General features: G+C 46.4%; 1 protein-coding gene across 2 annotated transcripts in view; it reads right to left on the bottom strand.

Moving 5' to 3' along the window:
* LOC137278688 (coiled-coil domain-containing protein 112-like) overlaps positions 1-15,200 on the bottom strand; it is a 52,731-nt gene that overhangs the window by 18,037 nt on the left and 19,494 nt on the right. For both annotated transcript variants that reach the window (XM_067811197.1, XM_067811196.1), the window contains one exon: positions 8,778-8,873. In XM_067811197.1, the coding sequence (XP_067667298.1) occupies positions 8,778-8,873 (96 nt within the window). The remainder of the gene's footprint in view (positions 1-8,777; positions 8,874-15,200) is intronic.

Below are 15,200 nucleotides of genomic sequence, written 5' to 3'. Positions count from 1 at the left end.
TGAGCTGATCCAATAAGGGATGGACACCAGTGGATAACCCCACCGAAGGAAGTCAAGCAACCGGCTTGCTGAGACAAAATCCCATGATTGTGCCAGTATCACAAGATGAACCGGTTGAACTCAGAAACAGAGAGTTTCCCAATGGCAACAATGGTCGCACAGAAGAAATGCCAAACAGGTAGCATGTGATGCACTGAAAGCAAGAGCTGAACTGAGAACTCTGCGAGTAAGCACTGAACCGGTAATGCTGTGAAGAAGCGTCGAACCAGCACATTATGAGTCAGCTCCAAACCGGGAACCCTATGAGAAAGTGTTGAACCAGCAGATTGTGTAAAAGTGCCAAACTAGGAACAAGCAGTGCCCTAAACAAAAGCACGGAATCTGGAGCAAGATGTAGTCCTCACCACCAAAGTAGAAAGCACCGGACTGAACCGTGCACTCTATGAGTAAGCGCTGATCCGGGCACTGTGTGTTGTTGTTAATGTTAATCTGCTGTTTGGTAAAACAATCAATGTATATATTATACCTTTCATCATTTTGTTGTATTCACTCTTGGCTTGATAACGATGTAAGAACCTACAACAAAACATTGCTCTATGCAATAAACAAGAAGTTGTCAAGTCTAACTCTTTCACCACCAGTCAACCAGAGGCATATACTGCCAAGTACATTGTTTAAATCCCACGCTGGAGCTCTAAATCTATGCTTTTGACTTGAATGAGTGTAGTAAGGCAAGTAGCTCGGGTTCTTTAGTCAGCTTGGTTCCTGTTTCTATGGAGACGACTGAGCTGAGAGCTGCCAAATATGTAGATAGTGTAGAGCCTTTCAGACCTGTGGAATGTGGGAAGTGACATAAATATTCTTCTATCGGCGGATATGTTGCCTTCATTGCCATGAAGCCTTTCTTCATGGCGTATGTCTCAGACTGCTTCCACTTGTCATCATACAGGATGCGAGTGGATTTCTGTAAGGCTAACGTAACTGCTTTCGCTGGTCTCGTAGAGTATCCCCTGGGTTTTGAACAGATTTTGATACGTTCCACATGTGAAGTCGTAACACAGATGGGTTGTGCTTGTTTCGCGTGGGGATGGACAAGAAGATTTTTCCAGTCTGGTAGTTGTAGCGTTGGTTGTCCTACCTCCTCTATGAGTGCTGGAAACCAATGTCTCGTTGCCCATTAAGTTGTATCCTCTTGGTCTGTTTTATTTGCTCAATGACTTTTGGTAGCAGCACTGGAGGGGGAGATGTAGGCTGTCACCTACATTTGGTACAGCAGTTCATGAGATATCATGTTAACAAGATCTTGAAAAATGGTCAAAGAGTCATGGTGACCTTGAAAATAAGGCCAGGGTCACCTAAATAAATTGGTGTCTGTGTAATTCCCCAATGTAGGCTGTCACCAATTTTGAAAACATTGGGTACTTTAATTCATGAGATTAAGAAGAAGAAGAAACAGGACTTATGTATGGATGCTGCTGAATACATAGTTCCTTGTTCCATGTTGCAGCGGGGGACAATAATGTTCATTTGACAACTTTCATGAATACTGATGTTGAGTTTATTCTTCAGTTTATTTGATTTGTCTAATTATGTCCTCTAAGCATTGTTAATTTGTTCACTGAGAATTCTGATGTGAAAAATAGTTTCTAATTCCAATCCTGTCAATAATATATGGCATTTGAAATGTAATAAGTGATGAGAAGCATTATGAAGAGTGATAGATTTGATAAATGAATAATATGTTCATTAGGTTCCTACAATTTTATAAAATTCTGAAGGCCGAAATTTTTGGCCTACAGTGTCTGAGGACTTTTGATGTCGTGGCTGATTTTTTGGCCTATGGTGCTGAATGGGTTAAGTTGTTATGTTCCATTCCCAGGAACACTGAGTAACCACCAATCTGGAACACCGTTCCGGGCACTCCAAGAGTAGGCACCAATTTGGGGGAAAACGACCCACTGGCTCAACATGACCAGTGTAACCAAAGCAGCGCTCTGACTTGTGGGAGCTGAAGTGAATCTATGACTCGCAAGCACTGTTTGTAAAGTACAATCACATTCCGCTTCATATTGCACAATGCAAATTTGCATCCCATTCCATAATTTGTATTGGCCCAATTTGAATATGCATAAGCATGTGCAGTTTGGATACAGATGTGGAGGTAGATAAATGTCAACACGTGTATGTGGAGAAATAGCAACCTGATGATTGACAGGTGCCGATGTTGGGGTGGTGACAGAGGTCAGGGGTCAGAGCCCAGCAAGATTTGATTCAAGTTAGTTCATAGCACGTTTCCACACATGGTTGTAGAGGAAGAGAACTGAGCAGCATAACGTGAGGTATTTGTACTTTTTAAGAAAGTGTTTTCTGATATATAACATGCTTATATTAGACCACTTTCTAAAAGGATTGTTAAAATCTAAATATTATAGATATTTAAATACTTCGCTTAGTAGGAGATCTGACAGAGTTGAATTGCTATTCAATCTTGAATGGTTAACTCGAATTTGACGACTGTAATGATACAGAAGTATCTGGATCTCCCCACTGCATATGCGTGCAGACTCCACGAGAACTTCGCTTTTACTTCCCGGTCCGAAGAGTCTGTAGTGGGGAGGAGCATCCAGCACTGGGAGGGACTAACCCATCCTATGGTAAGGTAAGTATTTTAATATCTAAAATATTCAGATTTTAACAAATCTTTTACTTTACCTTACCATAGGTCTATAGCATATGGATGCAACAGACAGGACTCTGGTGCAGGACTCCAGAGGACTGTCAAATGTCTATCATCCCACATATGCCTCAGGGCAGTGGGACCACTACTGATTCACAAACACCGTTCACCAGTCTGCTGCAACAATCTCTCAAAAAGGTCGACTGGAACCACAGAGTAGTAAGTCACGTACAAACCACCGGTCCGAAAGACTGCAGCCCCTCCACATCTTCCACCGCCAAGTCCCACAAATAATGGCTAGCAAACACTGCAGAGGACTGCCAGAAGCATCCCGGCATGATGTTGGGAACTGTACAGTTCCTGTGCAGAACCATTGTTGATGCTAGCGCTCAATCTCATGCGGGTTGTTAGACGACAGGTGCGGAAGATTCTGTGCGTCGTAAGCCGCCAGGATGGTCTGCCTCAACCATTAGGCTACTGTGTTCCTGGTGACTTCCCCTCTAGCAGTCATGAAAAAGGGCAGGAACAACCTCTTCCTAGTTCCCTGAGAGGACTTTCTGATATATGATCTGAGGACCTGAACCGGGCAGAGGAACTGCTCTTCCCAATTCTCTGCTCCAATGATAGCAGTAAGAGGGGAGATGGTGAATAACCTGTCTGGCCCTCCTGCTGACCTGGCAGCTGGTTCTTTGCCAGGAAATCTCAGAGAAGGCCCAAGTGTACAGCACGATGTCTGGTCTGTTCACACCGGACCCTAGCCACATCCAGCGCGTGAATTTCACAAACTCTCACCGCTGTAGCTAGCGCCAACAGAAACACCATCTTCCTCATTACATTGTCAAATGATGACCTGTCCAGCAGCTCGTAGGTGCGACCTCTCAAGTGCTGTAGCACGACATTCAGGTCCCATGCAGGCAGCCAGAACTTAGATAAGGTGTCTGCCATGAAGTTGTAAGATGCTTTTGTTTATGCAAGATGCTTTTATTTGGAGATTCAGACTGTCGACCGCGTCGAAGAGTAGAAACGTCAGGTGTAGTAGAGATCGAGGTCTTCTTGACCCTTGTTTACGCAGAAGGTTACTTTTGAGTTGTCCATCTGGATCATCAGTAGCTTGTCTCTCGGTGTTGTCGACCAATGATGGATCACATGCATCACCACTTTCATCCCTAACTGGCTCATGTGAAGAGCTCGATCTTCCTTCTTCCAGAATCCTGTTGCAACCTCGTTGTTTAGATGGGCACTTCATCCTAGGAGAGATGTGTCTACCTAAAGATGTTAGTTGAATGCCGGCTCTAATATGTAAGTTCCTGCGCAAACATTGACTGGCAAGTTCCCCATGTATGTATGTCTCAAGATGCCCGATGTCATAAACCGGTCAAGACATGAAACCATGACCCAGAAACCGCTGTCATAGACGTAGTAGTAGGTGTCTTCGTCTGGTCATATCCTGAGGTGACGTGAGCAGATCGAGCAGACATTATCACTGACATAGTGATAACGGAGAGAGTAGAACTTGTTTTAATCATCGGCTTGAATTTCGACCCCCCGATCCTTGGACAGCGATATATCTCAATGCAGTGATGAATCGAATCCCGAGGAGTTAGATTCTCAAGTCATCCGAGCTAAGTTAGTAGCCTGATAGTGAAGTCCAACTGTAGACTGAGTTGACTTCTCCCATGATGAGCTTGTATGCCGTGAAGATGCGTCGTTCTTTGTCTTCAGATCATCAACGCTGCTCATTATGAACGTGTTGACATTCCAAGGAAGTCTATTTATAGCTGGCTGGCTGTCTGATCAGAAACTGCCATTCACTGCTGTTGAGTCTGCTGTTACAAAATCTCAATGCCGTCTGAACAATCAAAAGATGCTGTGTAGACTGCTATTCCAGTGTGTAAACGACATCTTTCCATCGTTGAATGACTGTAAGTCAAATGTAGATGACTTCCTAACACTTGGAATAATAACATCACATTCTGTGCAGGGTCTCTTGAGGTCCAATCAGATTGTAGATGTAACGTCACTGGTGTAGCAGATAAATGATCATCACAAAATCTTGTTCAAATGGTGATTCCCTTGCTAGCATTTAGGCTTGTTCGTAAACCATGCTGTTTGGCGAGCATGTGTCTAGATGAGTAAAGTACACAAAAGAAACTTCCGCCGCTTGAAGCTCATGTAGACAAACTGTAACGTAAGGATCTTCGAGGATAGACCAGTTCCTCCAAAATATGCCCAGTCTCCCATTTTTGGAAAGACTGGCTCAGCTGGGGGCAGTCGTGACAGGTAACACCTTCAACATCTTGAACAGGGGCACTTCCCTTTCCCTCTGACGGGGGTGGCGGGGACGTCCCTGGTTGAGTCTGTAGGCTTGCGATGATCGGCTGGCAAAGACGGATCTGACAGATTCCCTCCTCGGGATGTAGCGTTTATTCCCCCTGCCACGTGTTCCAGCTCTGTCACGTAAGGCAGAAGATAGGGCCTCGAATGCTGACAATGACACCTGGGTGTTAGTTAGCTCCGTGTGTTCCTTATAAACCTCCGGGATAGCTTTTCCGAAGAGGGCCTCTGAGTTCTTATGAGACGCCACTTGAACTCCTCCTGCTAAAAAACCCATCCTACACATCACTGTCGTACACCACGCTGTACGGACATGCCCCAATAGGTCGTAAAGCATCTTGCCCTGACACAGGAATAACGAATTCAAATGCTCCAACCGGGACTCGTTAACTTCAGTCAAATCAACAGCCGCCGCTGACGTTGCTGATGTTAACGCTGAAACCGGCTTCAGTATATATGCCACAGCTCCGTTTCAATTGCTTGTATTGTGGAATCATGTACTTTATATGTGGAGTTGGAGGATAATCTCTTAATGGCCTCATCTAACGCCGCCCCAGAGTCCACAAAATTCAAGACTATGAACTTAAAGGTCACATGCAACGTAAAACACAACTTTGCAGATTCTGGTACCTTTCGGTGTGCACTAACCAAAACAAATCATAAAAAATGCCAATTCAACCTATAAAGTTGAAAAAAAAAATGCGATGAAAAAAAAGCCCGCGAAATCGGAGTTCAAACGTTTCACTAAATTCCCCCCAGTGCTGGGGGGAAAACTGGTTTCAACAGCTGCGCTGCGTCCATAGCGCATGCGCAGTGAATAGGTTCGCGGAGCTTGAAACAATATGCATGCCCAGCGTCTGAGGTCGTGAGCAGTAGTCTAGTCTTGGTTGTGTACACAAACAAGTAAATAATCTACTTGTTATGTAAAAAAAACTTGTTGATTGTGGTAAGCAGTCTCTGTCACAGAGAAAGCTCAGTGTCTGGTTTTTTCACACCTGCCTGTCTGCTAAAGACAACATGCAATACACAGCTTCAATCACTGACCACGTGCAATTTGAACTTAACACCTATCAGACTATACGACATAAAGAAAATAAGTTGATTTATGACTCGTGCCCCCGAGTCCCGTGTCTGCCACATTATGGAATTAGGCACGTGTGATACACATGACATGTTTTTATGTCTGTGGGTTGCAAACATACTACATTCATTTTTTTCGGATGACTGGATCTGACGGGAACTGGTGCAAACTCTTGTCAGTTGTAAGTCCTGCTTTGTACTTGGACGAATGACAGATTCCAGCCACCCAGTAGTTTACCATCTTTACTGACATGATTTTTGATTGGATCGAGCGCAAATTCAGAGAACAGATATTTTCCAAACCCAACATCTCTATATACATTCTTCATGGATAATGACTTCTTTTAGTGTATATGATTTTGTTTGACAACAGTATGTGAATCCATATTGAAACGACGCATCAAGTACACAAAAAGAAGTTGTTATCCATAAAGAATCTTACTTTCTTGTGACTGGCTATACTTCTAAAATGCCCATCAAACAGATCATCTTTCTGTACACACAATGAACCCTCGGCATATCAGCAAATGAAACAGCCAATCGGAAGCCGTCGTTACACTTCAGTGCATAGCCACCCGTTATGACTGGGTTCGGTCTCCCGAGGGCTTCGTTTCGGGGGAAGTAAGCCCAAGTACAAAATATTGCACTTTTGAATCGCGATTGTATGCTTATAATTGTGTTTATTTGTTTTTTTAAAAGCAGCAATGTATATTATATGTCACGAATAAGTGATAAATGTGTTTTAATTATGTTTCATTTTTTGGTTGCATGTGACCTTTAATAGTCCTGTTTCTTCGACCTGGGTGCCCTAATTGTGGAATTTATCCATAACTTGGCAGAGTCCTTGTTCAAGCTGGATATGGCGTCAGCCACCATAGGATGTGGCGGAATCATCAACTCCGGATCAACTCTGACAGTCCAGGCGCTGTCCACACCTGACAACGGAGAAGGGCAATCTGGGAGTCTGTCAGCGATCCAATCATATATTGCAGAAAGCGGCAGGTACGAGCCCTCTTCATGCTCCACATGAGCAGGGTCTTTCCCATAATCGAGGAAAAATACTGCTCCTCGTCCATATCCGAAAATACGTTTGACTTGCGCTCCAGCACCTGTTTCCTAGGCACCGAATGGCAGGCTCTAGGAGGTGACACCAACCGGGATCGTGACCGCCTGCTCCTTCTCGTACGATGGAGAGATCTGGCCTGACGATCCGGAGATCTGGAGGAAGATCGGCAATGCCAACAAACGCTTGACAAGCTGCTCTGGGGGCTTCTCGATCTGGATCTACTCACACCCACGTGCTCTGCTCTCACTCTTCTAGAGCGCTCCTCGACCAGCTGCCTCTGTGCATCTTGATCTCTAGCGCTGTTGACAGTAGTGGCTCCTTTAGGCGCGCCATACGCCAATGTGCCCAACCGTTACGCTTATCTCATCAAGCCCCGCGCTCCTGCTGATGTGCCTACAGGCGCCCGGGCAGTAAACGGATGTGCTCCTCTCTTGGAGTTGCTGCAAAGTCTGGGACCAATGGTGGAGCAATAGTAGTAGGCGCTGTCATCTCCTGAGATGCGCCCGACGTCATCGAAGTGATAGGTACTAGCAATGATCGTAGAATCCGTTGTACCTATGTGACAGTAGTGGCACCTCTAGGTGCGCCATATGCCGATGTGCCCAACCCTTTCACCAAACTTATCAAGTCTGGCACTCCTGCTGATTGAGATTCGCCTACAGGCACCGGCGCAGTGAACGGATGTGCTCATTGGCATCGGCAACGGCATCAACGTCTGCATCAGCGTTGGCTCCACTCTCGACAAAGCATCAGGCCCCGCCCCAGGCACCTGCGGCACCGACAATCTGGATCCTGATTAGGACGCAGTCGAACGGGACATCTTCTGAGTTTGCTTCTTCCTAACCACAGCCAGGAAAACTTTAAACTCTGCACTTGTCAAACTTGCACACACCTCACAACGCTGCTCAAAGAGGCACAACACCGTAGCACAATCTGGACACCAGGGTGAGGATCTTTGCCGGACTTCGGGCCTTTAGACACCAGGCACAAGTGTCAGGTCATACGTCATAAGTGAAATGGCTGCCCCTCCGATAGGGACAGCAAAATTACAATAGATACAGCAACGTGACAAAAAATGAAACACAAAAGCTTAAATACGTGGAAGAAATATCAACAGAAACCAATCCGCCGACAAACAAAACAAGTGTACGAAAGCGAATTTATACGATATAATCGACACAAAGACTGAAACATATTACCTACCCAAACACCAAGGACTTATAAAAGGAATCAGTGTAAATAGCGTAGTAAATCAAACTGTATTAGCTGAAAAGAGAAAATGGTAGCAACTCAAACACGTCAAGACAAGACGATGCTTGAAGTAAAAGTGAAGTTCTCGTGGAGTCTGCGCGCATGTGTAGTGGGGAGATCCAGATACTTCTGTATCATTACAGTCCTCGAATTCGAGGTAGCCATTCAAGATTGAATAGCAATTCAACTCTGTCAGATCTCCTACTAAGCGAAGCTTGAGGTAATATGCTATAGACATATGGTAAGGTAAGTAAAATATTTTTGTGTTTTATGTTGAAGCATTAATTAATTTCAGGATTTACAGTAAGAAATAGAAAAATTTGCAAAGTACTTTCCATTTCCTTGAGACTTTCCATTTTTCCAGCCTACCTGTCGTTTCTTTTCATTTTCCTGTTTCTTAGCTCGAGCCATCTCTTCCCTGATCCTCCGCTCTTCTTGTTGAGCCTTCTCCAGCTCCTTTTGAACCTACACATTCAAAAGGCATGTGGGAATCAATATATTCACAACTAAAACATCTGCTAAACAACATCGTTACAAACAGTAGACACCTGTTGACATTACATTGATCGAGCACCTATATCTGGACAAAACCCTGGCCACTGTTCACATCAATCCTGTCTGTCACTAGATAGCCGGTAGATATCCATACATCGATCCTTCCTATATCTAGATAGCCAGAAGATATCTATCCACATTTATTCTGCACCTACATCTGGACATCTCCCCAGTCCTCGGTTCACATCAATTCAAACCTATAACCTAGATAGCAGATGAAATCTGTTCACTTCAATCCTACACCTGTGCTTCCCCTAGCCTTTGTTCACATCAATCCTTCCAATACTAAGATAGGTGGTAGATATCCATTCACGTTTATCCTTCCTATACCTAGATACCCAGTAGACATCTTTGGACATTGATCATGCACCTATATCTGGACATCCACCTTGCCCCTGTTCACATCAATCCTTCCTAATCCTAGATAGCTGGTAGACATCTGTTTACATTGATCATGCAACTATACCTGGAAACCCCCTGACCCCTGTTCACATCAATCCTTCCTAATCCTAGATAGCTGGTAGACATCTGTTTACATTGATCATGCAACTATACCTGGAAACCCCCTGACCCCTGTTCACATCAATCCTTCCTAATCCTAGATAGCTGGTAGACATCCGTTTACATTGATCATGCAACTATACCTGGAAACCCCCTGACCCCTGTCCACATCAATCCTTCCTAATCCTAGATAGCTGGTAGACATCTGTTTACATTGATCATGCAACTATACCTGGAAACCCCCTGACCCCTGTTCACATCAGTCCTTTCTATTCCTAGATAGTTGGTAGACATCTGTCTGCCTCAATCCTGCACCTATATCTGGACACCCCCAGGTCTCCCTACACCTAGATAGCTGGTAGACATCTGTTTGAATCAATCCTGCACCTATATCTGGACATCCCGAGGTCTCCCTACACCTAGATAGATGGTAGACATCTGTTTGAATCAATCCTGCACCTATATCTGGACATCCCCAGGTCTCCCTATACCAAGATAGCTGGTAGATATCTGTCTGCATCGATCCTGCACCTATATCTGACACCTCCAGGTCTCCCTATACCAAGATAGCTGGTAGACATCTGTCTGCATGGATCCTGCTCCTATATCTGGACACCCCCAGGTCTCCCTATACCAAGATAGCTGGTAGACATCAGTCTGCATCGATCCTGCTCCTATATCTGGACACCTCCAGGTCTCCCTATACCAAGATAGCTGGTAGACATCTGTCTGCATGGATCCTACTCCTATATCTGGACACCCCCAGGTCTCCCTATACCAAGATAGCTGGTAGACATCAGTCTGCATGGATCCTGCTCCTATATCTGGACACCCCCAGGTCTCCCTATACCAAGTTAGCTGGTAGACATCTGTCTGCATGGATCCTACTCCTATATCTGGACACCTCCAGGTCTCCCTATACCAAGATAGCTGGTAGACATCAGTCTGCATCGATCCTGCTCCTATATCTGGACACCTCCAGGTCTCCCTATACAAAGATAGCTGGTAGACATCTGTCTGCATGGATCCTTCTCCTATATCTGGACACCTCCAGGTCTCCCTATACCAAGATAGCTGGTAGACATCTGTCTGCATGGATCCTGCTCCTATATCTGGACACCTCCAGGTCTCCCTATACCAAGATAGCTGGTAGACATCTGTCTGCATGGATCCTGCTCCTATATCTGGACACCTCCAGGTCTCCCTATACAAAGATAGCTGGTAGACATCTGTCTGCATGGATCCTGCTCCTATATCTGGACACCCCCAGGTCTCCCTATACCAAGATAGCTGGTAGACATCTGTCTGCATGGATCCTGCTCCTATATCTGGACACCCCCAGGTCTCCCTATACAAAGATAGCTGGTAGACATCTGTCTGCATGGATCCTGCTCCTATATCTGGACACCTCCAGGTCTCCCTATACAAAGATAGCTGGTAGACATCTGTCTGCATGGATCCTGCTCCTATATCTGGACACCCCCAGGTCTCCCTATACCAAGATAGCTGGTAGACATCTGTCTGCATGGATCCTGCTCCTATATCTGGACACCCCCAGGTCTCCCTATACAAAGATAGCTGGTAGACATCTGTCTGCATGGATCCTGCTCCTATATCTGGACACCCCCAGGTCTCCCTATACCTAGATAGCTGGTAGACATCTGTCTGCATGGATCCTACTCCTATATCTGGACACCCCCAGGTCTCCCTATACAAAGATAGCTGGTAGACATCTGTCTGCATGGATCCTGCTCCTATATCTGGACACCCCCAGGTCTCCCTATACCTAGATAGCTGGTAGACATCTGTCTGCATGGATCCTACTCCTATATCTGGACACCCCCAGGTCTCCCTATACCTAGATAGCTGGTAGACATCTGTCTGCATGGATCCTGCACCTATATCTGGACACCTCCAGGTCTCCCTATACCAAGATAGCTGGTAGACATCTGTCTGCATGGATCCTGCTCCTATATCTGGACACCTCCAGGTCTCCCTATACCAAGATAGCTGGTAGACATCTGTCTGCATGGATCCTGCTCCTATATCTGGACACCCCCAGGTCTCCCTATACCAAGATAGCTGGTAGATATCTGTCTGCATCGATCCTTCTCCTATATCTGGACACCTCCAGGTCTCCCTATACAAAGATAGCTGGTAGACATCTGTCTGCATGCATCCTGCTCCTATATCTGGACACCCCCAGGTCTCCCTATACAAAGATAGCTGGTAGACATCTGTCTGCATGGATCCTGCTCCTATATCTGGACACCTCCAGGTCTCCCTATACAAAGATAGCTGGTAGACATCTGTCTGCATGGATCCTGCTCCTATATCTGGACACCCCCAGGTCTCCCTATACAAAGATAGCTGGTAGACATCTGTCTGCATGGATCCTGCTCCTATATCTGGACACCCCCAGGTCTCCCTATACCAAGATAGCTGGTAGACATCTGTCTGCATGGATCCTGCTCCCATATCTGGCCACCTCCAGGTCTCCCTATGCCAAGATAGCTGGTAGACATCTGTCTGCATGGATCCTGCTCCTATATCTGGACACCTCCAGGTCTCCCTATACCAAGATAGCTGGTAGACATCTGTCTGCATGGATCCTACTCCTATATCTGGACACCTCCAGGTCTCCCTATACAAAGATAGCTGGTAGACATCTGTCTGCATGGATCCTGCTCCTATATCTGGACACCCCCAGGTCTCCCTATACAAAGATAGCTGGTAGACATCTGTCTGCATGGATCCTGCTCCTATATCTGGACACCTCCAGGTCTCCCTATACCAAGATAGCTGGTAGACATCTGTCTGCATGGATCCTGCTCCTATATCTGGACACCTCCAGGTCTCCCTATACCAAGATAGCTGGTAGACATCTGTCTGCATGGATCCTGCTCCTATATCTGGACACCTCCAGGTCTCCCTATACCAAGATAGCTGGTAGACATCTGTCTGCATGGATCCTGCTCCTATATCTGGACACCCCCAGGTCTCCCTATACCAAGATAGCTGGTAGACATCTGTCTGCATGGATCCTCCTCCTATATCTGGACACCTCCAGGTCTCCCTATACCAAGATAGCTGGTAGACATCTGTCTGCATGGATCCTACTCCTATATCTGGACACCCCCAGGTCTCCCTATACAAAGATAGCTGGTAGACATCTGTCTGCATGGATCCTGCTCCTATATCTGGACACCCCCAGGTCTCCCTATACCAAGATAGCTGGTAGACATCTGTCTGCATGGATCCTGCTCCTATATCTGGACACCTCCAGGTCTCCCTATACCAAGATAGCTGGTAGACATCTGTCTGCATGGATCCTGCTCCTATATCTGGACACCTCCAGGTCTCCCTATACCAAGATAGCTGGTAGACATCTGTCTGCATGGATCCTGCTCCTATATCTGGACACCCCCAGGTCTCCCTATACCAAGATAGCTGGTAGACATCTGTCTGCATGGATCCTCCTCCTATATCTGGACACCTCCAGGTCTCCCTATACCAAGATAGCTGGTAGACATCTGTCTGCATGGATCCTACTCCTATATCTGGACACCCCCAGGTCTCCCTATACAAAGATAGCTGGTAGACATCTGTCTGCATGGATCCTGCTCCTATATCTGGACACCTCCAGGTCTCCCTATACAAAGATAGCTGGTAGACATCTGTCTGCATGGATCCTGCTCCTATATCTGGACACCCCCAGGTCTCCCTATACAAAGATAGCTGGTAGACATCTGTCTGCATGGATCCTACTCCTATATCTGGACACCCCCAGGTCTCCCTATACCAAGATAGCTGGTAGACATCTGTCTGCATGGATCCTGCACCTATATCTGGACACCCCCAGGTCTCCCTATACCAAGATAGCTGGTAGACATCTGTCTGCATGGATCCTGCACCTATATCTGGACACCCCCAGGTCTCCCTATACCAAGATAGCTGGTAGACATCTGTCTGCATGGATCCTACTCCTATATCTGGCCACCTCCAGGTCTCCCTATACAAAGATAGCTGGTAGACATCTGTCTGCATGGATCCTACTCCTATATCTGGACACCTCCAGGTCTCCCTATACAAAGATAGCTGGTAGACATCTGTCTGCATGGATCCTGCTCCTATATCTGGACACCTCCAGGTCTCCCTATACCAAGATAGCTGGTAGACATCTGTCTGCATGGATCCTGCTCCTATATCTGGACACCTCCAGGTCTCCCTATACCAAGATAGCTGGTAGACATCTGTCTGCATGGATCCTGCTCCTATATCTGGACACCTCCAGGTCTCCCTATACCAAGATAGCTGGTAGACATCTGTCTGCATGGATCCTGCTCCTATATCTGGACACCCCCAGGTCTCCCTATACCAAGATAGCTGGTAGACATCTGTCTGCATGGATCCTCCTCCTATATCTGGACACCTCCAGGTCTCCCTATACCAAGATAGCTGGTAGACATCTGTCTGCATGGATCCTGCTCCTATATCTGGACACCCCCAGGTCTCCCTATACAAAGATAGCTGGTAGACATCTGTCTGCATGGATCCTGCTCCTATATCTGGACACCTCCAGGTCTCCCTATACAAAGATAGCTGGTAGACATCTGTCTGCATGGATCCTGCTCCTATATCTGGACACCCCCAGGTCTCCCTATACAAAGATAGCTGGTAGACATCTGTCTGCATGGATCCTGCTCCTATATCTGGACACCCCCAGGTCTCCCTATACAAAGATAGCTGGTAGACATCTGTCTGCATGGATCCTACTCCTATATCTGGACACCCCCAGGTCTCCCTATACCAAGATAGCTGGTAGACATCTGTCTGCATGGATCCTGCACCTATATCTGGACACCCCCAGGTCTCCCTATACCAAGATAGCTGGTAGACATCTGTCTGCATGGATCCTGCACCTATATCTGGACACCCCCAGGTCTCCCTATACCAAGATAGCTGGTAGACATCTGTCTGCATGGATCCTACTCCTATATCTGGCCACCTCCAGGTCTCCCTATACAAAGATAGCTGGTAGACATCTGTCTGCATGGATCCTACTCCTATATCTGGACACCTCCAGGTCTCCCTATACAAAGATAGCTGGTAGACATCTGTCTGCATGGATCCTGCTCCTATATCTGGACACCTCCAGGTCTCCCTATACCAAGATAGCTGGTAGACATCTGTCTGCATGGATCCTGCTCCTATATCTGGACACCTCCAGGTCTCCCTATACCAAGATAGCTGGTAGACATCTGTCTGCATGGATCCTGCTCCTATATCTGGACACCTCCAGGTCTCCCTATACCAAGATAGCTGGTAGACATCTGTCTGCATGGATCCTGCTCCTATATCTGGACACCCCCAGGTCTCCCTATACCAAGATAGCTGGTAGACATCTGTCTGCATGGATCCTCCTCCTATATCTGGACACCTCCAGGTCTCCCTATACCAAGATAGCTGGTAGACATCTGTCTGCATGGATCCTGCTCCTATATCTGGACACCCCCAGGTCTCCCTATACAAAGATAGCTGGTAGACATCTGTCTGCATGGATCCTGCTCCTATATCTGGACACCTCCAGGTCTCCCTATACAAAGATAGCTGGTAGACATCTGTCTGCATGGATCCTGCTCCTATATCTGGACACCCCCAGGTCTCCCTATACAAAGATAGCTGGTAGACATCTGTCTGCATGGATCCTACTCCTATATCTGGACACCCCCAGGT

The sequence above is a fragment of the Haliotis asinina genome, chromosome 3 (assembly GCF_037392515.1).
Source record: "Haliotis asinina isolate JCU_RB_2024 chromosome 3, JCU_Hal_asi_v2, whole genome shotgun sequence".
Classification (NCBI taxonomy): Eukaryota; Metazoa; Mollusca; class Gastropoda; order Lepetellida; family Haliotidae; genus Haliotis; species Haliotis asinina.
Note: the sequence above shows the minus strand (reverse complement) of the source record. Positions and strands in the feature narration are given on the sequence as shown.